Source organism: Gorilla gorilla, chromosome 4 (assembly GCF_029281585.2).
Source record: "Gorilla gorilla gorilla isolate KB3781 chromosome 4, NHGRI_mGorGor1-v2.1_pri, whole genome shotgun sequence".
In the NCBI taxonomy this organism is placed as follows: Eukaryota; Metazoa; Chordata; class Mammalia; order Primates; family Hominidae; genus Gorilla; species Gorilla gorilla.
Window position 1 is genome coordinate 50,937,539 of NC_073228.2, and position 22,915 is coordinate 50,960,453.

At 54.5% G+C, this 22,915-nt stretch overlaps 2 protein-coding genes across 3 annotated transcripts; both read left to right on the forward strand.

The window, feature by feature from the left end:
- The first annotated feature begins 900 nt into the window (after positions 1-900).
- Positions 901-5,848, forward strand: KRT19 (keratin 19). The gene is made up of 6 exons (XM_004041678.3): positions 901-1,634; positions 4,192-4,274; positions 4,466-4,622; positions 4,925-5,086; positions 5,197-5,322; positions 5,468-5,848. Exons 1-6 carry the CDS (start codon positions 1,215-1,217, stop codon positions 5,720-5,722), a joined length of 1,203 nt encoding a protein of 400 aa, XP_004041726.1. The 5' UTR covers positions 901-1,214; the 3' UTR covers positions 5,723-5,848.
- Positions 5,849-10,536: 4,688 nt separating this feature from the next.
- KRT15 (keratin 15) lies at positions 10,537-15,744 on the forward strand. 2 transcript variants are annotated; one of them, XM_004041679.5, is made up of 8 exons: positions 10,537-11,158; positions 12,322-12,404; positions 12,523-12,679; positions 13,223-13,384; positions 13,478-13,603; positions 13,796-14,016; positions 14,813-14,838; positions 15,367-15,744. In XM_004041679.5, the coding sequence occupies exons 1-8, from the start codon at positions 10,661-10,663 to the stop codon at positions 15,462-15,464; spliced, it is 1,371 nt and encodes a 456-aa protein (XP_004041727.1). In that variant the 5' UTR covers positions 10,537-10,660; the 3' UTR covers positions 15,465-15,744. The 2 variants fall into 2 exon arrangements, with proteins under 2 accessions (XP_004041727.1, XP_055244127.1); XM_055388152.2 differs by lacking the exon at positions 10,537-11,158 and adding an exon at positions 11,893-11,923.
- Positions 15,745-22,915: the final 7,171 nt, after the last annotated feature.

The following is a 22,915-nucleotide window of genomic DNA, read 5'->3' on the forward strand; positions in this document are numbered from 1 at the left end:
TCGTGTGGTTGAATGAACGCATGCTTTGGGGGATGGAAGGGAGGGGATCATCCTGGTGGCCAGGGACGAGTGGGCTTTGAGGGTTCCAGAGTGAGGATCAGGCTGGAGCTTAGTGTTGGAAAGGTGTCAGCTGCCAGAACCACTCCCTGCAGCTGTTCTCAGGAGACTGTTGTCACCTGGGGCACTGAATGGCGACAGCAGGGTGAGGCAGCTTTGTCTTGAGAGGGCTGGGTTCGTGCAGCTCAAAATGCCCGGATGTGCCCTCATCCGGAACTGGTGCCTTTGTCAGAGGGGACAAAAGGGCAGTTGGGCATGGGTGTTCCCAAGAAGCAAGTTCTGAGAGGCTGTAATCTCCAGTGGAGGGCAGGAATCTGTGAATGCACTTTATGGGGGGCGGGCTGGTTAGGATCGCAAGCAAGGGGCTCTTAACAGGGTTCTGAATGGTTAATCACTGGGGCTGGGCGCAGGGGCTCACGCCTGTAATCCCAGCAGTTTGGGCGGCCCAGGCGAGTGGATCACTTGAGGTCAGGAGTTTGAGACCAGCCTGGTCAACATGGTGAAACCCTGTCTCTACTAAAAATACAAAAATTAGCTGGGCGTGGTGGCGCGTGCCTGTAATCCCAGCTACTCCGGAGGCTGAGGCAGGAGAATCGCTTGAACTCGGGAGGTGGAGGCTGCAGTGGGCCGAGATCACACCACTGCACTCCAGCCTGGGCGACAGAGACTCGTCTCCAAAAAAACAAAAACAAAATCACTGGGTCAGGGGTGTGTAGGAATATGACCCCAGAGGGACTGTAATTCCCAGTGGTGTCAAACTCTGGGTGATCTTAAAGGGTGAGGCTCAGAATGTGGCTTCCAGGGACAGGGGTGTCTAAGTACGTCCCTGACGGGGGAAAGGCCAGAACAGGGTCTGCAGAGCGAGAGTGGGGGAGTGCGGGTGGGAACTTCTGCGCGGACCGGGGCGGGGCACCTCTGGAGGGCAGGGGCCTCTGGTCTCTGGGAGGAGAGGGAATTGACCAATGGGGAGAGAGCCCATATTTGCTCTCAGGAGCCTGCAAATTCCTCAGGGCTCAGATATCCGCCCCTGACACCATTCCTCCCTTCCCCCCTCCACCGGCCCCGGGCATAAAAGGCGCCAGGTGAGGGCCTCGCCGCTCATCCCGCGAATCGCAGCTTCTGAGACCAGGGTTGCTCCGTCCGTGCTCCGCCTCGCCATGACTTCCTACAGCTATCGCCAGTCGTCGGCCACGTCGTCCTTCGGAGGCCTGGGCGGCGGCTCCGTGCGTTTTGGGCCGGGGGTCGCCTTTCGCGCGCCCAGCATTCACGGGGGCTCCGGCGGCCGCGGCGTGTCCGTGTCCTCCGCCCGCTTTGTGTCCTCGTCCTCCTCGGGGGGCTACGGCGGCGGCTACGGCGGCGTCCTGACCGCGTCCGACGGGCTGCTGGCAGGCAACGAGAAGCTAACCATGCAGAACCTCAACGACCGCCTGGCCTCCTACCTGGACAAGGTGCGCGCCCTGGAGGCGGCCAACGGCGAGCTGGAGGTGAAGATCCGCGACTGGTACCAGAAGCAGGGGCCTGGGCCCTCCCGCGACTACAGCCACTACTACACGACCATCCAGGACCTGCGGGACAAGGTGGGCGGAGGCCCGGCCGCGGGAAGTGCAGTGCACCTGCCGCGGAAACCCAGCCCCGCGGGCCGGGCGAGGTTCCAGGCGGGGCGGCGGGCAGGAGCCCGTTAGGACGTGGGAAGGTCCACAGGTGGGGCCGAGTAAAGGGGGACAGGAGACGTGCGGGGCAGGACCTCGGGGCTGGATGCAGAGGCCGGGGTGGTGGAAAGGGGAGGAGAACTGGGCAGGGCAGATAAGTGGGTGGGGCCTCTGGAGGTGGCGGGGGCAAGGTTGGAGCGCCGGGACGAAGAAGGGACGCGCGGGTCAGCGAGGCCTGAAGAGTGGGAGGAGATGGGACCCGGCTGTAGAGTGCCCAGAGGTCTAGGCCAGGGGCCGCGCTGCCGCAGGAAGATGCGAGAGTTTGGCTTTGGTGATCTGGTCCACCCGGGGCCAGTCTTGCCCCCTCTGCCACCGCAGCGTGGGGCCTCCTGCATTCCGTGTCTCTGGCCGGAAGGATCTGGTGTTCATCCCTCTCAGGCTTTGGCCTCCTCCCACTCTCCCGCCCTGGGGCCCATTCGTTTAGGAAGAATGGGAGAGCCGGTCGTGGCCCCTGGGCGGGGTAAAGGAGGGAGGCTTGGTAAACCTCTGCTGGGGAGGACCCAGTACAGTGGCAGCTCCTTGTCGGGGAAAGAACGGATCTGCGTCACACGCTCTTACAGGGGAACCCTAAGGGGCCTGAGGGGTAGGGCTTGGTCTCCACCCAGAGGGAAGGAGAAATTTTTCGAGTCGTAAAGAAATGTATCAGAAGCCATGGAACATTTACAGCCGCACACGCTGGGTCTCCCAACACACAGATCCCCAAAATATTTTCCAGTGCTGTGCTCGTGGCATAGACCCAGACCCACAGACCAGGAGGAAGCGCTAGAGATGTCAACAGCCAACAAAAACAGTGCTTTACACACTTGTAAAATTGTGACCTATAGGGGCTGGGCACTGTGGCTTACGCCTGTAACCCCAGCACTTTGGGTGGCCAAGGTGGGAGGATTGCTTGAGCCCCAGGAGTTCGAGATCAGCCTGGCAAACATGGTAAAATCCTGTCTCTACTAAAAATACAAAAATTAGCTGGGCGTGGTGGTGCATGCCTGTAATCCCAGCTACCTGGGAGGCTGAGGCAGGATAATTGCTGGAACCCAAGAGGCGGAGGCTGCAGTGAGCCGAGATTGCGCCATTGCACTTCAGTCTCGGCCACAGAGCGAGAGTCCGTCTCAAAAAAAAAAAAAAAAAAAAAAAAAAGGAATTAGCTTGGCATGGTGGCGTGTGCCTTGCAGCGAGCTGTACGTGATCAGTGCCACTGCACTCCAGCCTGGGGCAACACAGCGAGACCCTGTATCAAAAAAAAAAAAAATTGCGACAATAAGTACATTTTACTACGCATCCTTACGCATTCTTTTTCTCACCTCTGTGTGTGTGTGTGCGTGCAGACGCACACACACAAATGGGTGAAACAATTCTCACCATACTAAGAGAAATCCCCTCTGATATTTTGTAGCCTATTCTGTTGCATTAAAAAACTACACAATCGGCCGGGCGCGGTGGCTCATGCCTGTAATCCCAGCACTTTGGGAGGCGGAGGCGGGCGGATCACGAGGTCAGGAGATCCAGACCATCCTGGCTAACACGGTGAAACCCCGTCTGTACTAAAAATACAAAAAAAAAATTAGCTGGGCGTGGTGGAGGGCGCCTGTAGTCCCAGCTACTCAGGAGGCTGAGGCAGGAGAATGGCGTGAACCCGGGAGGCGGAGCTTGCAGTGAGCCGAGATCGCGACGCTGCACTCCAGCCTGGGTGACAGAGCGAGACTCCGTCTCAAAAAAGCCTCAAAAAACAAAACCAAAAAACCCCCCCAAAACACAAAACTATACAATCACCACCTGGTGCCTTGACTAATGAGTGATGACCTGCTCTTTGAAAAACAGAACACAATTACCTTATTCAATGATAAGCTGGCTGTTGTGAATGCGCCCCTTAGGTCAGTAAGACCTCAGGTTGGGGTGAACTTGGATGAGGCATCATCCTAAACTTTAGTTTCCACCTCTGTAAGATAGGAGTACCCACTGACCTAGCAGTGAGGTTCCAGAAGCTATAAAAGATGAGATTCAAAGTGCCTGGCACATAATTGATACTCAACAATGGGATTCTCTTCCCTGGGGGCAAAATATGCTTCGCATAGTGAGGGGGGGGGCAGGTATAGACAAAATCTACCCCCCATCTGGTTTATAGACCCCCTTCAGGCCATTTAGAGTTTCATTGCACACAGGTCTCAGAGATTTCCTCCCCAGGCTTGCCTTCCTGCCCTCCCCCACCCAAGTCCCCCTGGCTCCAGTTTTCTTCCTGCCCCAGCTTCTGGGCATGGACTGTTTCCAAGGCCTCCCAGAGAGCGGGCCAATGGGCGGCAGATGTTGGCTAGGGCTTTGGTCTCTAGGGTGCCGGGTTATATTCATTTGCTTCCCTCTCTCTTCTGGGAAGAAAGTGAGTGGGCAGTGCCTGTGTGTTGAACTGGTACCAACCTCTGCCTCTGCCTTCCAGATTCTTGGTGCCACCATTGAGAACTCCAGGATTGTCCTGCAGATCGACAATGCCCGTCTGGCTGCAGATGACTTCCGAACCAAGTGAGTGTCTCTGCCCTGGGGGCTGCAGAAGCCAGGACTGGGGTAGGGGTTGGGGGGTTTGGAATCTGCCCTCACCTAGCCTAGATGGCCTGAAGCTAACCCCCCTATGGACTCCTGAACTCTGGGGAGGTAGGGAAGTCTTCAGAGATGCTGAGGAAGCTCTGCCTGGCTGCAACTATTTCCTTTGAAAGGTTTGAGACGGAACAGGCTCTGCGCATGAGCGTGGAGGCCGACATCAACGGCCTGCGCAGGGTGCTGGATGAGCTGACCCTGGCCAGGACCGACCTGGAGATGCAGATCGAAGGCCTGAAGGAAGAGCTGGCCTACCTGAAGAAGAACCATGAGGAGGTGGGTTTCAAGCTGGGCCTTTCTTCCATCCTTCCCTAACCTCCCAGGGCTGAAGACTCTTTTATTCTGTATTCTCTGACCATGGTAACACTTGGCGCACCCTCACCATGGCCCTGGGTGTGGGATCATGGATCCCAGGGTTCCAAGAGGAATCAGTGATGACCCAGTCTGTCCCCCAGTGCTAGTTACTAGGCCTGCACCTGAAAACTAAGCCCCTTTAGCCTGAAGGGTGGGGAAGTGACCTGGGCCAGGCCCAGTGGGGTCTGGGCCCTGACATGCCCATCTCTGCTGTATCTTTTCAGGAAATCAGTACGCTGAGGGGCCAAGTGGGAGGCCAGGTCAGTGTGGAGGTGGATTCGGCTCCGGGCACCGATCTCGCCAAGATCCTGAGTGACATGCGAAGCCAATATGAGGTCATGGCCGAGCAGAACCGGAAGGATGCTGAAGCCTGGTTCACCAGCCGGGTACGTAGAGGGAAGCAGGCACCATTTGGGGGTTAGGAAGGGGAGGGCTTGGTGTTCCCTACGCGAAGGTCTGACTCAATGCTTATTCCCTCTTCTTCCTCTCTCTGCAGACTGAAGAATTGAACCGGGAGGTCGCTGGCCACACGGAGCAGCTCCAGATGAGCAGGTCCGAGGTTACTGACCTGCGGCGCACCCTTCAGGGTCTTGAGATTGAGCTGCAGTCACAGCTGAGCATGGTATGTGTCCCCCCCTTGCCGCCACTTCCCTGTGCAATTCACACTTATACCCTTGCAGCCTAGGGCAGCCTGGCCGGTGGCTGTGCCCATGCCCTCTCTGGGAACCAGGCTCTGCTGAGTCACACCCCCCTCTCCCTATCCTCAGAAAGCTGCCTTGGAAGACACACTGGCAGAAACAGAGGCACGCTTTGGAGCCCAGCTGGCGCATATCCAGGCGCTGATCAGCAGTATTGAAGCCCAGCTGGGCGATGTGCGAGCTGATAGTGAGCGGCAGAATCAGGAGTACCAGCGGCTCATGGACATCAAGTCGCGGCTGGAGCAGGAGATTGCCACCTACCGCAGCCTGCTCGAGGGACAGGAAGATCACTACAACAATCTGTCCGCCTCCAAGGTCCTCTGAGGCAGCAGGCTCTGGGGCTTCTGCTGTCCTTTGGAGGGTGTCTCCTGGGTAGAGGGATGGGAAGGAAGGGACCCTTACCCCCGGCTCTTCTCCTGACCTGCCAATAAAAATTTATGGTCCAAGGGAGGAAGGACGTTTGGTTTATTATTTCAGCCCATGGAGAGAATGGGTCGTTCGGTTTGTTATTTGAGCCCATGGAGAGATGGGTCCTGCCTTGGCCCTGTTTAGGTTTTATTTGAACCAAAGTTCACTCTGTCCCAGGAAAGGGAGGGGAGGATACTCACATACTTTGCCTGTAATGGGAATTCCTGTTTACAGAAGTCTTCATTTATTTAACCCATTCCTTAAAATAACCTCATGAAATAAGCGTTGCTTCCATTTTACAAAGGTAAACTAAGGCTCAGAGAGGTGAAGTGTTTTTTTCTATATGTAACTGCTCTAATGCATGGCAAAGGTGGGATTTGAAATTGTTTTTGCTTCTAGATTTAGTTTTCTTTCTACTCTGCTCCCCAGGGCGTTGAGGTATCTGTGTGAAATTAATGTTTATTGAACACCTACTATGGGCCATTGAATTAAAAACAGCCCTAAAAGGTAGTTAGTATGAGCTGCATGTTATAGATCAGGAAATAGGCTCAGAGAGGTTCAGTAACTTGTCCAAGGCCACACAGCAACTACATGGTAGAGCCAGGACTAGAACCTAAGTTGCCTGATTCTTAGCCCGTGGTGCCAGCCCCTGCCAGGTGGTCTTCTGGAGTTGACGCCACTTGTGCCGGTCTTGCTGACATTCCAGTCTTGTGCCCTATGAAGGCTCTGGCCAGGGATCCCTAGGGGCAGTTCCTCCCGACACATTTCTCCACCTCACTGAAACTGGGGGTTTGGGGCCAGGCATCCCGCTTGGAGCAAGTCTGGGGAGGCTGTACCTGTCAGTGTGTGTTGTGTGTGTGCATGCACTAACACATTCACCCATTTTTGGGGCAGCCCTGCATAAGCCCTTTAATGCCCACCAGCCCATACCTGGGCCCAGAGCCCAGAATGGGACCCAGCAGTGACCCAGACCTCCCACAGAGACCCCCAACCCTGGCTTGCCTGGGGCCTGCCCTGGGCCAGCAAAAGAATGAAGTCCCAGCTTCCTGGTACAACTCTGCCCTTGGGTAGGTATGGCCCTGCTCCTGTGGTTTACATCTCAGCTGCCAAGAACTGAGGCCAATTCAAGGTAAGGAAGAGGCCCCAAAAGAAGTCCCACTTCTTGCTGGTGGAGAGGTGAGGGCTGCAGGCCCAAACCTGTGAGTGACGGGGGCAAGTGAGGGACACTAGTTCCACGCCCGCATGCTGCCAAATGTACTCAGCACCCTGCTAAGGAGGCTGGAGACCCCATCACGGCCATAGCAATCCCGAAGGAGGAGCTGTTTCAAGGTTGGTTATGAACATGTAACCCCAGAGCCCTGCTGCTGTAGCCTGGACTGGGACCCCCTTCTGCCCCCTCCCTAGCTGTCCTGTTCTGGCCTCCAGCACCCACAAACCACCACCCCCAACTTAACTTCTTAGGAAGCCTTGGAGCTGGCGGGAGAGGCCTGGCTGCACCCCCAGCTGGGACTGCCCAGAGGCGCTTGTCCCTGCCCATGAAAGCCTCCCTTGTCACAGCTGAAACCTTCCCTCTGCCTCAGGGGCCCCTGGAATGTGGCTGCGGGGCGGGGTCTGGGCCCACACAGGTGGGGCAGGTGACTGTCAGGTCTCAGGCCTGAGTGTCAGGAATGAAGCCTGCCTTTGTGTGTGCACAGTACAGGGTGGGGCTGGACTGGGGACACTTTTCTGTCTCAGCCTGGAGACCTGGGATAGGAGAGAGAGGGGAGTGGGGAAGTTGAGGGGAGTGCCTTCACATCCTGCTGGTCATCGTGGCCACTTCAGTCTGTTGAGCATTTCCTGTGAGTCATCTTGCTCCAATTGAGAGTCAGGCTGAGCTGGAGTTATTTCCATTTTCCTGATTGGTAGACTAAGGCTCAGAGAGAGGAGGCAGCATTACCCAAAGCCGCACAGCTGGTAAATGGGAAAAGAGGGGTTTAAAAAGGTAAGTCTCTGGGCTCCAGGTCACACCCCCTGTCCCTGGCATTTCCCTGGGGAACAGGAGAGGTGTGGGAGGGTTCTAAGGTTGTTGGAGACTTCATTCTCCTTGTGCCCTCAAATGCTCACTATGGCCCTGAGGGGAGTCTGTGTTAATGGCCTAAGTTTAAATCAGGAACCAGGCTCAGAGAGGCTGAGTCTCTTTCCACTGGGCTGCACTGCCTCATTCTAAGGAGAAAAGGCCAGCTCCACAGATGGCCCCATCTGGCTGCAGTGGGCAAAGGTCAGAAACTGGCACAGCATCCTGGGCAGGTCTGCCTGGGGCGGGGCCCGGGGCTACAGCCTGGGCTGGGGCCAGACAGAGCTTTATCTTCGCAAGGCCATCCCACCTGGTGCTAATGAGGAGGCTCCGGGCCCCACCCAGATCTGGAGCTCACAGTAGCGGTTTGGACTGAAACCAGGGATTTGTGCGTGGGGCAGCGAGGGGGGCAGCGAGCGGGGCAGCTGCCGTCCCTGGCCTGGGCCTGGGAGTATAGAGAAAGCCACCTCGAGGGGCTGCTGGAGGAGTGTCAGGTGCAGAAGGGGATCTGGCTGGGGTCCAGCCCTTCCTCACCCTGGGGTGAAAGGCCAGTAATTGTTCTTGAGTTAATTGCTGGGGCCACAATGTCTGCAGAGGCTTTTAATGAGCTCTGGATGATCTGAGTTTGATTATTTTTCTTTCGGAGGAAAAGACAATACCCTCCCACCCATGAGACAATACCACACTGTCTGTGCCCAGCATTGGAGGCCAGGCTCACTGCGAAGATGGATGAGAAGGAACCCACCCCCAGCCTTGCTGGCTGGCAGTTCCCCTTGCCAGCCCAGCTCAGATGCAGGAATTTGGGGTCTGCAGGAAGGACTCTTTCCCTGTGCCCTGTTTGGTTGAGGGTGTGAGGACCTGTTTGAGTCCTGGCTTTGCCCCTTACCAGTGGTGCCACCTGGCACAAGTTGCTTCACCTCTCCAAGTTTCAATTGCATTCTTTCTGAATCTTGGGTGGGGGTCACCCTCTGTTGTGAGGATGAGAGGAGGCGATGGATGCAAAAGTGCTTTGTAAATCACAAAGTGCAGGGTAGAAGTAAAGGATTATGCTATTATAGCAAAATAAGAACCTAGGAACAACCTGCGTTGCCCCATAGGAGCTGGCTATGGAAGATCGATGCCGTTGAGCCTAAGAACATGCTCAGGCTCACAGGGCATGTTCTGATGCCCAACGACAAAGCCCCTCCTGGTGAGGGCACTCAGGCCCAGGTGCCGGTCATGCACCCTGGCCCCTGCATGTCTGGCACCTGGGTGGGGATCCAGGAGGGGGCAGGATGGGGGCTCTTGGGCCACAGGGCTTCCCTGGAAGTGAGAGTTGAGAGCACCCCTTGCCACAGGGAAACAGAGACTTAAAAAGGTAAATGTCCACAGTCTTACCATGGTAATTGGTAGGGTCAGGATTTGAACCCAGGCCTCACAGTCTTACCATGATAATTGATAAAGCCAGGATTTAAACCCGGGCCTGAGGGACTCCAGAGCCCTGTCCACTTCACCATGCTGCAACCTGGGCTAGGAATCCTCTTCCTGAGTTTCTGTAAGCCCTGGGGCCAGGTCCAGAGGGCTGAGCCACACCTCCAAGTGGCACTGCCCACAGGTATCAGGTGTCCCTGGAAAGGTGTCCCTGAGCTGGTGGCAGAGAAAAGGGCTCTCCTGAGTGTTCAACTCCCCATCTGTGTGAAGTGATGCCTTGGTCTTCAAGATCTCCGGTGTCTTCCAGCCTGCCTGCCAGTCTCCCTTCTCTTCCCTTCCACAGCATTCAGGCACATAGAGCCTTCTGCAGCGGCCCCTCCCCAGCCAGCACTTGACAGGACAGATGGGGGCTAATCTGGCCCTGCTAAGCAGCGACATGCCTCTCCTGGAGAAGGCAGGGGCTTCCTGGAACTTGCCCCAGCCTTATCAGCGGAGGTTTGCCCCAACACATCCCAGAAACGAGCAAAGGTTCAGCGCCGTGCAGTTGGCAGGTGTCGGGATCATCAGTCATCCCCTTGTCAGTCCCGAGCCTGCTGGGCTTTTGTGAGGGTGCCAGGAACACAGGCTGGAGGATGGCAGGAGGGGAGTAGAGGCGGGAGGAGGGGAGTCCATCTGCAGCACCAGGTAAGGGATGGATGCTGGCTCCTCTGGTCACCTCAGCTGGAACACTACTCAAGGTCCCTGGCTCCTGTCCTCCACCTGCCCCCAGGGGCCCTGCATTCCCATCCCCAGGGCCTCCACTCTCCCTGAGCCCTGCAGTCTCTCACTCACTCACTCACTCACTCACTCACTCACTCACTCACTCACTCATAGGGTTTTGAGTTGGATAACACAGCGTAATGATCGGCAAGTGGACTCCCAAACTGAGAACACGGAGCTGTCCTCTTGGGGAGAGGCTCAGGGCTCGGGGAAGTGAAGTCCAGCTGAGGGCACAGTTGGCCTGAGCTGCTCTCAGTACAGGCAGAGGCCTTGGTAGCTGTGCTGTGATGAGAGTTCGCTCCCTGCTGCTCTCTTCTGGCATGGAGAGATGAACCTGTAATCCAAGTGTTAAAACCGTGCCCTGGGGAAAAACACTATTAATTCTGAATCATCTCTTTTGTTGCATTAAAAAAAAATAGAAGAGAAAAACTTCACATGAGCCACTCAAGGTGTGCAGGCAGCTGTGTTTGTCAGGAAGGCAGAAGGAGTTGGCTTTGCTTTGGGGGAGGAGACGAGGTCCCACAACACCCTCTGAAGGGTATATAAGGAGCCCCAGCGTGCAGCCTGGCCTGGTACCTCCTGACAGTGTCTCTTGGGTTTGCTGAGAACTCACGGGCTCCAGCTACCTGGCCATGACCACCACATTTCTGCAAACTTCTTCCTCCACCTTTGGGGGTGGCTCAACCCGAGGGGGTTCCCTCCTGGCTGGGGGAGGTGGCTTTGGTGGGGGGAGTCTCTGTGGGGGAGGTGGAAGCCGAAGTATCTCAGCTTCTTCTGCTAGGTTTGTCTCTTCAGGGTCAGGAGGAGGATATGGGGGTGGCATGAGGGTCTGTGGCTTTGGTGGAGGGGCTGGTAGTGTTTTCGGTGGAGGCTTTGGAGGGGGCGTTGGTGGGGGTTTTGGTGGTGGCTTTGGTGGTGGCAATGGTGGTCTCCTCTCTGGCAATGAGAAAATTACCATGCAGAACCTCAATGACCGCCTGGCCTCCTACCTGGACAAGGTACGTGCCCTGGAGGAGGCCAATGCTGACCTGGAGGTGAAGATCCACGACTGGTACCAGAAGCAGACCCCAACCAGCCCAGAATGCGACTACAGCCAATACTTCAAGACCATTGAAGAGCTCCGGGACAAGGTGAGTCCTCGGATGTCAAAGAGAGGGGAGCAGGTGGCTGGTACCCTGTACACAGCTCTAATGTCAGTGTTACTGCTGACCCAAGGAAATCCTTTCCTGCCCAGGCAATGACTGTCTGGTATGTAATCTCAGCAAATTTGGAATGCACCTGCTGTCCAGGTGCAGAGGCCAGCGCACATCTTCTCAACTTGGTGGTGCTGGGGGAGGGAGAGAGGGGTCTTGGGAATCTGGTTAGGACCAACAGGGGCACAGGTGGGGGCAATTATAACGAGCCAGAGGCAGTAGCTCACACCTGTAATCCCAGTGCTTTGGGGGGCCAAGGTGATAGGATTGTTCATGTCCAGGATTTAGAGGCTGCAGTGAGCTATGACTGTGCCACTGCACTCCGGCCTAGGTGACAGAGTGGAACCTGTATCTAATTAAATAAAAATAATTAAAAAAAAGAGCAACTCGCCCTCCCTACCTCATGCACCCTGCAGGCTTCTGCATAAAGTATTCCTTTACCTCTTTTGCAAGAATGGGATTGGAGTGTGGCCTCATGAGTTCCAGATGCTAGAACCTCTTGTCTTTTCCTATAAAGAGGTCTTTTGTGCCAAAAGTACTGTTGGATCTTAGGAGACCTGGGAACTCATTACACATTCTGCCACCCACTCACTCACCATTTTACTCCCTAAGACTGGGTTCCTCATTCGTAAAATGCCTTCTTAACTGCCCTCCAGGTTGCTACTGGCTGGAATGTTCTGTAGATCCATGGCTGTGTCCAAGGTATGCAGGAGGCAGTGACCATGAGTTGTCCACAGGGGGGCTGGTGGAGTGTCTCTGAGAGAGCTATTGTCAGAGCTGACTGCACCCCACTGCCCCACTCTCCTGGGCAACCAATTCCCACAGGCAATACTGCCTCCTTGGTCTTTCGTGCCCTGGAGACAAGGAAGGCAGCTCCTCAGGTGTCTCAAGGAGGCTGGATGGGACAAAACAAGAAATGGACACTGAAAGTGAGGCTGGACTTTGCCCACCCCAGAAGCTGTACAGATTTTTGTTGGTGGTGTCAGAGGGGCGATTGTCAGTGAGGGGTGATTGTCAGTGAGGGGCTGGCCTTGGGTGCAGAGCAGAGAGCAGCAGGGGAGAGAGAGGAGTCCTCTAGACACTGACTCTGTCTCCTGCAGATCATGGCCACCACCATCGACAACTCCCGGGTCATCCTGGAGATCGACAATGCCAGGCTGGCTGCGGACGACTTCAGGCTCAAGTGCGCTCCCCCGTCTCTCTCCTCTTCCTGCATTGCCCACTTTACTTGGCCTTCTCCTGGCTCTGACTCAGGCAGCCAAGACCCCTCCCACTTCCTTCTTTGGCCTCCCTCTCCTCAGGTATGAGAATGAGCTGGCCCTGCGCCAGGGCGTCGAGGCTGACATCAACGGCTTGCGCCGAGTCCTGGATGAGCTGACCCTGGCCAGGACTGACCTGGAGATGCAGATCGAGGGCCTGAATGAGGAGCTAGCCTACCTGAAGAAGAACCACGAGGAGGTGAGAGCTGGCCCCCATCACCCCTGAACCCGAGAGAGGTGGGGAACCTCTTCCCAAAACTCACTTAAATTGCCCAGAGGGAAAGACAGCGGCTCCAGGAAGCCCTCCCAGATTTTCACAAGATTAAGTCAATGGGAGGCAGAGTGGGGCTGTTGGTACTTCCTCATAGTTGGCCTGGGGCTTAGTGGTTCAGAAACACACCTACCCCACAAAACCAGTTGTCCTCATGGAGAGGAAGGGGCAGTGTCCTCTGGTAGCCCAGGCCCACAGCCAGGCCAGGTGGCCCGTATGAATGGCTGACTTCCTGATTGGCTTTGTGAGCTCACATCAGGGCCCTACAGTCTCGGGGTCCTCCCTTGGTAGGACCTAGAGCAGCAGAGAACTCCTTAGAGCTGAGGGGTCCATGTGACCAAACCTCTTCATGTGCAATGGGGAACAGCGGTTGGGGTGTGTTAGGGGCAGAGCCAGGATTGGCATGTGTGACGCCACTCTCAGGTCTCTCTTCTGCTCTCTGTCTCTAAATGGGTCCCTCCCATCCTGCAGGAGATGAAGGAGTTCAGCAGCCAGCTGGCTGGCCAGGTCAATGTGGAGATGGACGCAGCACCGGGTGTGGACCTGACCCGTGTGCTGGCAGAGATGAGGGAGCAGTACGAGGCCATGGCGGAGAAGAACCGCCGGGATGTCGAGGCCTGGTTCTTCAGCAAGGTGGGCCTTATCTCCTGCCCTGCCCTGCCTGCCCCAGGTCCCTGAGTCTCCGAGGAGGCCCCGGGGCTCACTTCTGTTGTGCATGACCTACAGACTGAGGAGCTGAACAAAGAGGTGGCCTCCAACACAGAAATGATCCAGACCAGCAAGACGGAGATCACAGACCTGAGACGCACGATGCAGGAGCTGGAGATCGAGCTGCAGTCCCAGCTCAGCATGGTACGGCCACTGGCGCCCCATCCCAGCCTCTCGGGTAGTAGAAGCTCCCACTCTTCCTGGCTAGTTAAGCCTTGGAGTTCTCAAGCCCCCTCAAGAGGTGGTTCCCTGAACTCCATTCAGTGCCCCCTCCCTGCTTGCCCTCAGTGGCTTCCTTTCTAGCCTGATGTGTCTATGCATCTGTCACTCCCCCAGAAAGCTGGGCTGGAGAACTCACTGGCCGAGACAGAGTGCCGCTATGCCACGCAGCTGCAGCAGATCCAGGGGCTCATCGGTGGCCTGGAGGCCCAGCTGAGTGAGCTCCGATGCGAGATGGAGGCTCAGAACCAGGAGTACAAGATGCTGCTTGACATAAAGACACGGCTGGAGCAGGAGATCGCCACCTACCGCAGCCTGCTCGAGGGCCAGGATGCCAAGTAGGCGCCTGGGCACAGGGGAAGGAGTGATGAGGGCTGCTTGTGGCTGGGGTGCAGGGTCATCCTGAGGGAATGGCAGGGTGTCCCTAAGCAGCCTTGAGGGACTGTGAAAAGAGAACTGAGCAAGGAGGGAGGATCTGGACTCCACACTCTGGTCCTTGGCTGTTACCTGGGACAGGTCACTTTCTCTCTCTGGATCCGTGTTTCTTCTGTAAATGATAGAGGCTGGGCTAGTGGTAGTTAAGATCTAGTGCTCATTCCATTCTCTGCATGAAATAGATGGGTATTCTTGCAGTTCAGAATCTCGACCACGCTCGGTGGCTCATGCCTGTAATCCCAGCACTTTGGGAGTCCAAGGCGGGTGGATCACTTGAGGTCAGGAGTTCGAGACCAGCATGGCCAATATGGTGAAACCCCGTCTCTACTAAAAATACAAAAATTAGCTGGGCGTGGTGGCGGGTGCCTGTAATCCCAGCTACTCGGGAGGCTGAGGCACAAGAATCACTTGAACCCGGGAGGCGGAGGTTTCAGTGGGCCGAGATCGTGCCACTGCACTCCAGCCTGGGCGACAGAGTGAGATTCCGTCTCAAAAAACAAAACAAAACAAAAAAAGAATCTGTCTACTTGGGGGTAGCAGGCCTGGATGGGCTAGCAGGATGTCCCACCCCTGGAGGAGTCAGGTGTGTGGGTGGTGGCGTAGGGTCTGAAGAACACTGCATAGCTATCTACATGAGCTTCCCTTAGGGACACTTGAGCTTGTGCCCTTTGCTTAAATCAGCTTCCCTCTTTCTTTCAGGATGGCTGGCATTGGCATCAGGGAAGGTAGGAAGGCTTTACTCTTCTGGTGTGGGGTGGGGAGGGGAGATGTTGAAGCCACCACCCCCTTCGGAATAGGGAGGAAGGAGAAAGAGCCCAAACATCCCATTAGGTGGGAACATTCCCATTCATTAGATGCCTCTTCCCCAGTGGGACTTTCTGTCAGCCCCAGGTGAGATTGCAGCTGGTGATTTATTGAGAAACTTCCAGGTTGAGTAGGCTTCATTCAGGGCAAGTCTCTCCCCCAGGCCCCATCTTCACACACTTCCGCTAAGATGCCCACAATTCATCCCCCTTCATGTGCAGCTTGAAAAACCCTGACATTGTTGCTCCCTGCCGGGCATACCTGCCATTGCCACTGCCCATCTCTGTGATGAGGAATTCAACACCGGATCTCTGGCAGCTCTTGAGGGATTGGCCAGTGACCATTCTCAGGGGTCCTGTCTAGTTTTCCCAGAGCCCCGCCAAGGTCCTGGCCACCGTGGCAGAGCGGGGAGGTTCCCCCACTCTAAAGCCTGCTCCTTCTCTCTCTAGCCTCTTCAGGAGGTGGTGGTAGCAGCAGCAATTTCCACATCAACGTAGAAGAGTCAGTGGATGGAAAGGTGGTTTCTTCCCGCAAGAGAGAAATCTAAGTGTCCATTGCAGGAGAAACGTCCCTCGCCACTCCCCACTCTCATCAGGCCAAGTGGAGGACTGGCCAGAGGGCCTGCACATGCAAACTCCAGTCCCCGCCTTCAGAGAGCTGAAAAGGGTCCCTCGGTCTTTTATTTCAGGGCTTTGCATGCGCTCTATTCCCCCTCTGCCTCTCCCCACCTTCTTTAGAGCAAGGAGATGCAGCTGTATTGTGTAACAAGCTCATTTGTACAGTGTCTGTTCATGTAATAAAGAATTACTTTTCCTTTTGCAAATATCTCTTGGCAGTATGTCCAGTTTTTCTTGATGGGGTCCTGGTTGGCCTCTGACCTCTGAGGAGACCCAGGGTCCACATGGTGACATCTCCCCCCACTTTGGCCTCTTCCCTGCGTGGCCACAATTCTTTTGGGTACCCAGGGCACCAGTGGCTGGGACAAACATAGTGCTACTCAGGTAATTTGCTCTTCTGGGTCACCATGGGGTGACCAGGGAAGTGAGGGTGGGGAGGTTCCCTAAAAAGAGTTTGGTGTACCCAGCACAGAACTCAACACATCTAATAATTATGAATATTTACCAAGTGACTGATCGCGTTGATTGTCTTTGTTCGCCATCCCATGGCTGGCATGATGCCAGGCACGCTCACCCATGGGGCTCATTTAATCCTCACCACTGTAGGTGGTCAGGATTTATTATTCCCACCTTAGAGATGAGGTCACTGGAGGCAGAGAGAAGAATGACTTGCCCCGGGCCTTGTGGATGGATGATAAGTAGCAGGGCTGGGCCTGGGCCTGTGTCTGTAGGACTCCAAGACCAGGGCTTGCTCTAGGACCCCAGGGCCCTCTTCACAGCCTGCTGCCAGGACCCTGCTCCTTGCTTCTGACCCTCACCACATGTGCTGCTCCAATCTCCCATCCTTTCTAGCCAGGCATAACACCTCCAGAGTGGCCGAGCCAGTTCCCAATTTGACTCCCCTGCAGAGCTGGCCCCATCCCCCCTGAAGCTGATGCCTCCTCCCAAAAGGCACTTATATTGCCCAGAGGGAAAGACACCAGCTCCAGGAAGCCCTCGAGATTTTCCCAAGATTAAGTTGAAAGCAACATCAACCCCTCTTACCCTCCTTAATCCAAATCCTGCTCCTGCTCCCCCATCCCCAGCATCTCCACCAGAGTCCTTCTAGAGCAGTAGCATCCATGCACACATTGTTTGTGGCCTCTGGTCTCAGGCTGTTTTCTCTGAGCTCTTGCATTTATCATCCCAAACCGAGGGCAGAAAATGAGGAAGCACAGAACTCTGGGTGCAGAGGCTGGGCTGGCTCAGGAACTGGGGTGAGAATTGGGGGTGGGGAGGGAGAACCGGTTTCTTGGTCTCACTGGGAAGAGCAGATTGGAGGTGCTTGTGTCTTTGGAGAATCTGATCTTTTGGGGGAAGGGTCAAGCCCTCTGAGAGGGTCCCCATGTGTCTTGTTGTGCAAAGCCCCTTCCCCACAAACCCCTGGTTGGAGATAAAGTGGTGCCTGCTCTTTCTAGGGGAGATTTAATTAAGAATGTGTCTCCTGAGAACACACACAGGCGAGACTTCCTGGGGCTGGAGGAAGGAAATGGAATTTAGTGAGTGTCTATGATATGTCAGGCCCTGGGTTGGGCATTCCGGGATGGCATCTCATTAATTCTTCCAATAGCTCTTTAAGTTAGTATCAGCCTTCAGCGTCAGTTTCAGAAGAGGAAACTGAGGCCTGGAGAAGTTTAGTAACCTGAATGAGGTCACAAGCCAGGAAATGGTGAAGCTGGGTCTGGGACTGGTCGCTCTGATTCCAGACCCTCGCTTTGCCCTTTAAGTTGTGAGGTGACAGAAGCTGCAACACTTTTCTTAAGAGATATGCTAACTAAAAATCTAAAACCCGTCTTTTTTTTTTAAATTTTTTATAAGAGGCCAGGTCTCGCTCTGTTGCCCAGGCTGGTCTCAGCTCCTGGCCTCAAGTGATCCTCCTCCCTCAGCCTCCCGAGTAGCTGGGATTATAGGAGTGAACTGCTGCGCCCGACAGAAACCCATTTCTTAACCTCTGCGGGCAGCATGCCAAATGCCATTCAGTCATTAACGTCAGAAAGATTGTCCTCACGCCTAACCTTAGTCTCTCATGCTGTGGTTTAAGTTCACCCTGACATCCAAACCATTAGCTAGCTGCCAGATCCCCCACGTCCTGGGAACAGCCAGTCTCCTTCCCACCTCTCTTCGGCTCCTGCCAGTGGAAGCTGGTGGCCTGGCTGCTGCTTCTGCCTCACTGGCCTTCAGGCCTCTGTCAAGAGGTCTCAGGCCTCCCAAACAGCCAGCAAAGGGTTTTCTCAGCCTTTAGTTTCCAAAACTAACAACCTCTGTGAAAGGTGCAGAGAGGCAAGATGACTTCGCCTATGAGCTGCGTCCAGTGTGCCTTCTCTCCGGGCCAGACTCTGGCTTGGGGGTAAGAGGAAAATCTCCTATCTCCCTGAAGTACCTGTTTCTGCTCTCCTGGGATGCCTGGAGGGGCTGTCAGAGAAATCTTTGGAACTTGCCAAGTCCCGTTCCCAACCTGACCCTGGAGTGAGACACCTGCATCCAGGGATGGCTCATGCCCTGCTGAGCCTTTAATAGTCTCTGGGCAGCAAGGGTACACCTTCTGACTGCCCTGGGCTGAGGTCAGGCTTGGTTTCCAGCCAATCAGAGAAGCAGGCAGTGGGCGATGCCCCTCCCTTCTCCCCATAGAGAGAGGGCGGCTTTCCGACCAGAGATTAGGGCCTTGGGTGTGTCCCCTGCTCAGGCTGGGCTTCTTAGACCAGGCATAAGACATGCTTGCTGCTATCTCCCTGAGGACTGTGGCTGGCCCCTGCCTCTCTCTGGGTTTCAGTTTCCCCACTTTTCAATTGGGAGTCTGGCTGGACAAGATGATCCTGAGGGTCTCTATGAGATGATCTGTATCCTGGGACCTCAGACGGGAGGCTGTGACAGCAGGGACTGTGTTCACTGTCTTTACTGCTGAATTCTCAGTGCGAGTGCTAAATAAATATTTGTTTAATGTGTGAACTTGCTTCTCCTTTGCTTTTTCCTGCCTTAGACATTCATCAGTATGCTGGGCATGTGCCCACCTGGTGGCCACCTGGCCACCTGTCCCTCCATGGGCAGCTGGCAGCACAGGGGGAAATAAGGAGCAGACAGCTTTTCTCTTGAGATTTTTTTTTTCTATTACCACCAGCGGCTCTCCTGAATTGGAGCTGGGGTGACCCCATTGGACACAACTCTTGTTTGCCAATCCTCACCTAAAGCCAGGGGACAAAATATCCCCGAAACAGCACCTCAGGCATTTATCCTGAGCTTTCCTGTGCCAGGAGCAGGATTTGGGGGTATATTCAGCAAAGGTCCCATCATCAGGCAACCTGAGATGGAGTGGGAGAAGTAAATTAGGAAATCCACCTCCTGTCATTTGCCTGCTTGCTGTGGGTGCCATGCTGACTGTAGGGACCAGAAAAGGAAGGGAAGCAAAGCAATGTGTCCCTGCCAGGTGGAGGCTTAGAGGAATTCTGACAGGTCACTGAGCAATGCTGAGCTTGCATTTCCTCATTTGTAAAAGGGAGGCAGTAGCAACCTCCTGCCTGCCCAGCACCTCCTGTGTCTCAGGTATCTGAGGAGCCTGGAATATTAACTCATCTAGTGCCCATTTTTCAGTGGTGACCACTGAGGCACTGAGAGGTTGAGTGACTTTCCCAAGATTACACAGCGAGTCAGTGGTGGATGGAGGATTGAAACTCAGGTCTACCCTGTCCAAAGCCCTTGCTGAGCTCGCTGGGTATCTGAGAAGCCAGTGGTGGTGTAAAAGGGATTTTAAAAAGTTGGGCGCTGTAGAAATGCAAGAGCCTAAGGCATTGAGGCTTAGCCTTGAAAGACTTCTGGGTGGTGCTGTGCCAAGCAGGCATCTCTGAGGAGTGGGAGCTGCCCAGAGGGCCTGGGGTGACTCTCTGGGGAAGGGTTGCCTTTCAGGAGAGGGTTCTTCCCTGTGGAGGAGCCTTGAGACCCTTTTTGAGGTTGGTCAGTCATCCTGGATTCTAGGTCCCATGGAGTCCAGGGAGAGAGGTGCCTGATCCAAGAAAGGAATTCCAGATTAAAGTCTGAATGACAGGGTTGAAGCCTCACCTCTGCAGATAAACAATCTAATGACTGTGGACAAATCTTTGAGAATCAGAGACTCAGAAAGGCAACTTGCTGAAGGAAACTTAGAAATCATTTCAATGTACGGCCCATGATCAGCTGGTGGTACAGCTGGAAATTCATGCATTTTTCCCCCCTTATTCCCCTTATTCCTGGACCTCAGTATTCTGGGCCTTGGCATTCTGAGCCTCAGATTCCCCACAGGTGACATGAGGGGGTTGGATGAGAAAGTTCCTACAACAATTTTGTGCTGAATGAGCACTCCCACGGGCGGGAAGCAGGACAGTCCACCGGCCCGGCCTGGGGTGACAGGTTGGCCTGAGAAAGGGAAAGGCCACAGAAGATACCCTTGCTTGGGTGGGGATGGTGCCAGCACTGGCCTGAAAGGGTCTTACCATGGACACAATTGCACTTTCGAGTTTGGGAAACGTGTTTAACCTCTCTGGGCCTCAGCTTTCTCACCTGAGGAAAGGGTATAATAAAAACAATAGAGTGGCTTTGAGGACCGAATGAGATTACATCTGTGGAGTGCTTAACCGAGGCTTCAATAAATGTTAGCTAGTGTTATTTTTATTATCTTTTAACATATATAGAATGTGAATATAGAAAAAAACCCCTACTTTTTCCTATCTATACCCACGCTCAACATAGAACAGTTCTGCGTCCTCCCACCAAACAATCCTCTGAAACCAACTGGGTGTCCTAGAAGTCAATGTTATTTTGACACTAACTGTAGTTAGCTCGGACCCCACAGATTAGGGGCTCAGTCCCACCAGGCTGCCCCCACAGCCAACTTCAGATGCCAGCTGCAAAGAGTAGGTCCCGAGGTGACCCACAACTTCTGTCTGACTTGGCTACAAATCACCACAAGGGGTTGATGACCCCCTTCTCGGGTTCAATAATTTGGTAGCACAGCTCGCAGAACCCAGGAAAACAGTGCACTTATTGTTGCCAATTTATGACAAAGGGTATTTTAAAGGATAAAAATGAACAGTCAGATAAAGAGATACACAGGGCGAGGTGCAGAGGTGTCTTGAGAGCAGGAGCGTCTGTCCTTGTGAAGCTGGAGTGCACCAGGCTCCTGGGACATGGATGTGTTCTTGTTCACCAACCTGGAAGCTCTCTGAACTCCATAGTTTAAGGATTTGTATGGAGGCTTCATCACATAGCCATAGTCAATTACAAACTCAATGTCCGGCCCCTCTCCCCTTCCCAGAGGACCAGCGATGGGGTGGGCTGAAAGTCTTTGTGGTGACCAGCCTCCCTCTGGGAGCTCACCAAGAATCACCTCATTAGAACAGAAGACGCTCCTTTCACTAGGAGATTCTAAGGGAGTAAAAGTTCTATGTCAGAAACTGGGCTTAAAGACTAAACATTAGAACTAAGATGCTCCTAGCACCCTTATTACTCAGGGAATTACAAGGGTTTTAAGAACATTCAGAGATCATACATCTGAATTCACAGCAAGGTTGCTGAGATGTCATCAGGGTAGAGAAGGCCAGAAGCCAGCTCTAAATCTTGCTTTCTTGGTATCCTTGGATAAGTGACTTTCCCTCCCTGAACCTTGGCTGCCTCATCTACAAAATGGGGCTGACTTAAACCCTCTCCCGTTGTGAGACTTGGTGACATTGTGTTGAGCCCAGCCTTGCTTGCGGGGTACTCATAATGCAGTTTTGCTGCTCCTTCCCTTGAAACGTTCTTGGGAGAAGACCGCAGTCATTGGGTTTCTTTTTGTTGTTGTTGTTGTTTTTGCCAAAAAACAAAGCAGAAAGCTTAAGACGAGGTAGCAGTGCCTCAGCCCCAGCGCTCTCTCCTTCTTCCATTAGGACCAGGGTGGAAATAGGAAAAAAGATGGGTCCCTGGTTGGATCTCTGCCTAGCTTCCTCCCAGAGGGCTCTGGGATTCACTGCGGGTTGGAGGAAGGCAGTCCTGTGTCAAGGCATTACAAGTCCCCGCTAAGCGGGCAGAGGCTGTGCCCTGACCCCGCGAAGGAATGAATGTCACGGGCCACTCCGTGTTTGTGTTACTGGGGCTTTGGAGGATCTGCGGCATTGTTACTCTAAGAGGCGTTGGCCTGAACCTGCTTGTCAGCTCTGGGAGGTTTGGGGCATTGTTACCCCAGGCCTGGCAGGTTCCATTAATCACCTTCTTGTCAGTTTTGATCCTCTACCGAGAGAGCAAGAGCTCCTGCTTTGGGCTGAATCACCCCTTTTCAGGGAGAGAGAGATAGAGCTGAGCCATCAGCTTGGGCAGGAGGGCCGGGCAGGGTCAGGGGTTAGCCTGAATCCCTGGCCTCGCCAGGCTGTTAGAACACTGGCAACGTGCCCTGGCTCTGTCCCTGCTGATACCCCTGCGGGAAGCACAGGCCCGCTTCTCTACCCCAGAAAACAAAGGCCCAGAAAGCCCTGACTCAGATTTCTCCCTTCTGATCTTGCTGAATCAGTGAAGGGGGTTTCAGGAGAACCTCATGCCTGTGCCACCCCACCCAGCCCCTGGCCTGGTATCATCCAGACCTTTGTGGCTGCTGTGGGCCAGAAAGCTGCTCCCGAGATGCCATCCACAGCAACCCTGGCCCCTTGGTGAGTGGGGCCTGGGAGTCTGCATTCAGGGTCCTCCATTGTCAGCCCTGGAAAGGAGGACCTTCTATCCTGGCCTCACAGATGCCATCTGAGGTCCTTTTCTCCCAGCCTGAATGGGGAAGCTCCCTCTGGCAGGGTTCTTACATAGTCCCTGAGTTTCTCAGCCACATCTCAGGATCCTAAGCTGAGATCCTGGCCCTGGGTCCTGTGTCACATCCTCTTATGTGGCCTCTTGGCTGGGACAGACCTCATATGACTGGCGTACTAGAAAGGACCCTGCTCACGTTATTACAGGGCCGTCTTCCTGGATGTGTTTGTGCCCTAAAGCAGTCAGCGTAATGGAGTGATTCAACCTGAGGGCCAGACTGACCCAGGCATCTCAACCTCAACACTATTGATGTTTTGGGTCTGATAATTCTTTGCTGTGGGGACAGTCCTGCACCTTATAGGATGTTTAGCAGCATCCCTGGTGTTTAGCTATCAGTAGTGCCCCCAAGTTGTGACAACCAAAATGTTCCTAGACATTGTCAAACGTCCCCTGGGGAGCAAAGCAGCCTCTAGCTGAGGACCTCTGAACTTGTCTATGGGGACAGAAGTTGGAAGAGTGGTTACATCAGGGGTGTGGAGTCAGGTAATTGACTGGGAAAAGGTACAAGGACCTTTATGGAATGCTGGGAATGTCCTGGGTGGTGTTTACA

What these genes read in the sequence shown, in the direction of transcription:
- KRT19 (XM_004041678.3), top strand. Translation starts at nt 1,215, where the DNA reads ATGACTTCCTACAGCTATCGCCAGTCGTCGGCCACGTCGTCCTTCGGA. An exon ending in GCAGATGACTTCCGAACCAA is followed by an intron (nt 4,275 to 4,465) that starts GTGAGTGTCTCT and finishes TTCCTTTGAAAG; the next exon opens with GTTTGAGACGGAACAGGCTC. An exon ending in TGAAGAAGAACCATGAGGAG is followed by an intron (nt 4,623 to 4,924) that starts GTGGGTTTCAAG and finishes GTATCTTTTCAG; the next exon opens with GAAATCAGTACGCTGAGGGG.
- KRT15 (XM_004041679.5), top strand. Translation starts at nt 10,661, where the DNA reads ATGACCACCACATTTCTGCAAACTTCTTCCTCCACCTTTGGGGGTGGC. An exon ending in TTGAAGAGCTCCGGGACAAG is followed by an intron (nt 11,159 to 12,321) that starts GTGAGTCCTCGG and finishes TGTCTCCTGCAG; the next exon opens with ATCATGGCCACCACCATCGA. An exon ending in TGGCATTGGCATCAGGGAAG is followed by an intron (nt 14,839 to 15,366) that starts GTAGGAAGGCTT and finishes TTCTCTCTCTAG; the next exon opens with CCTCTTCAGGAGGTGGTGGT.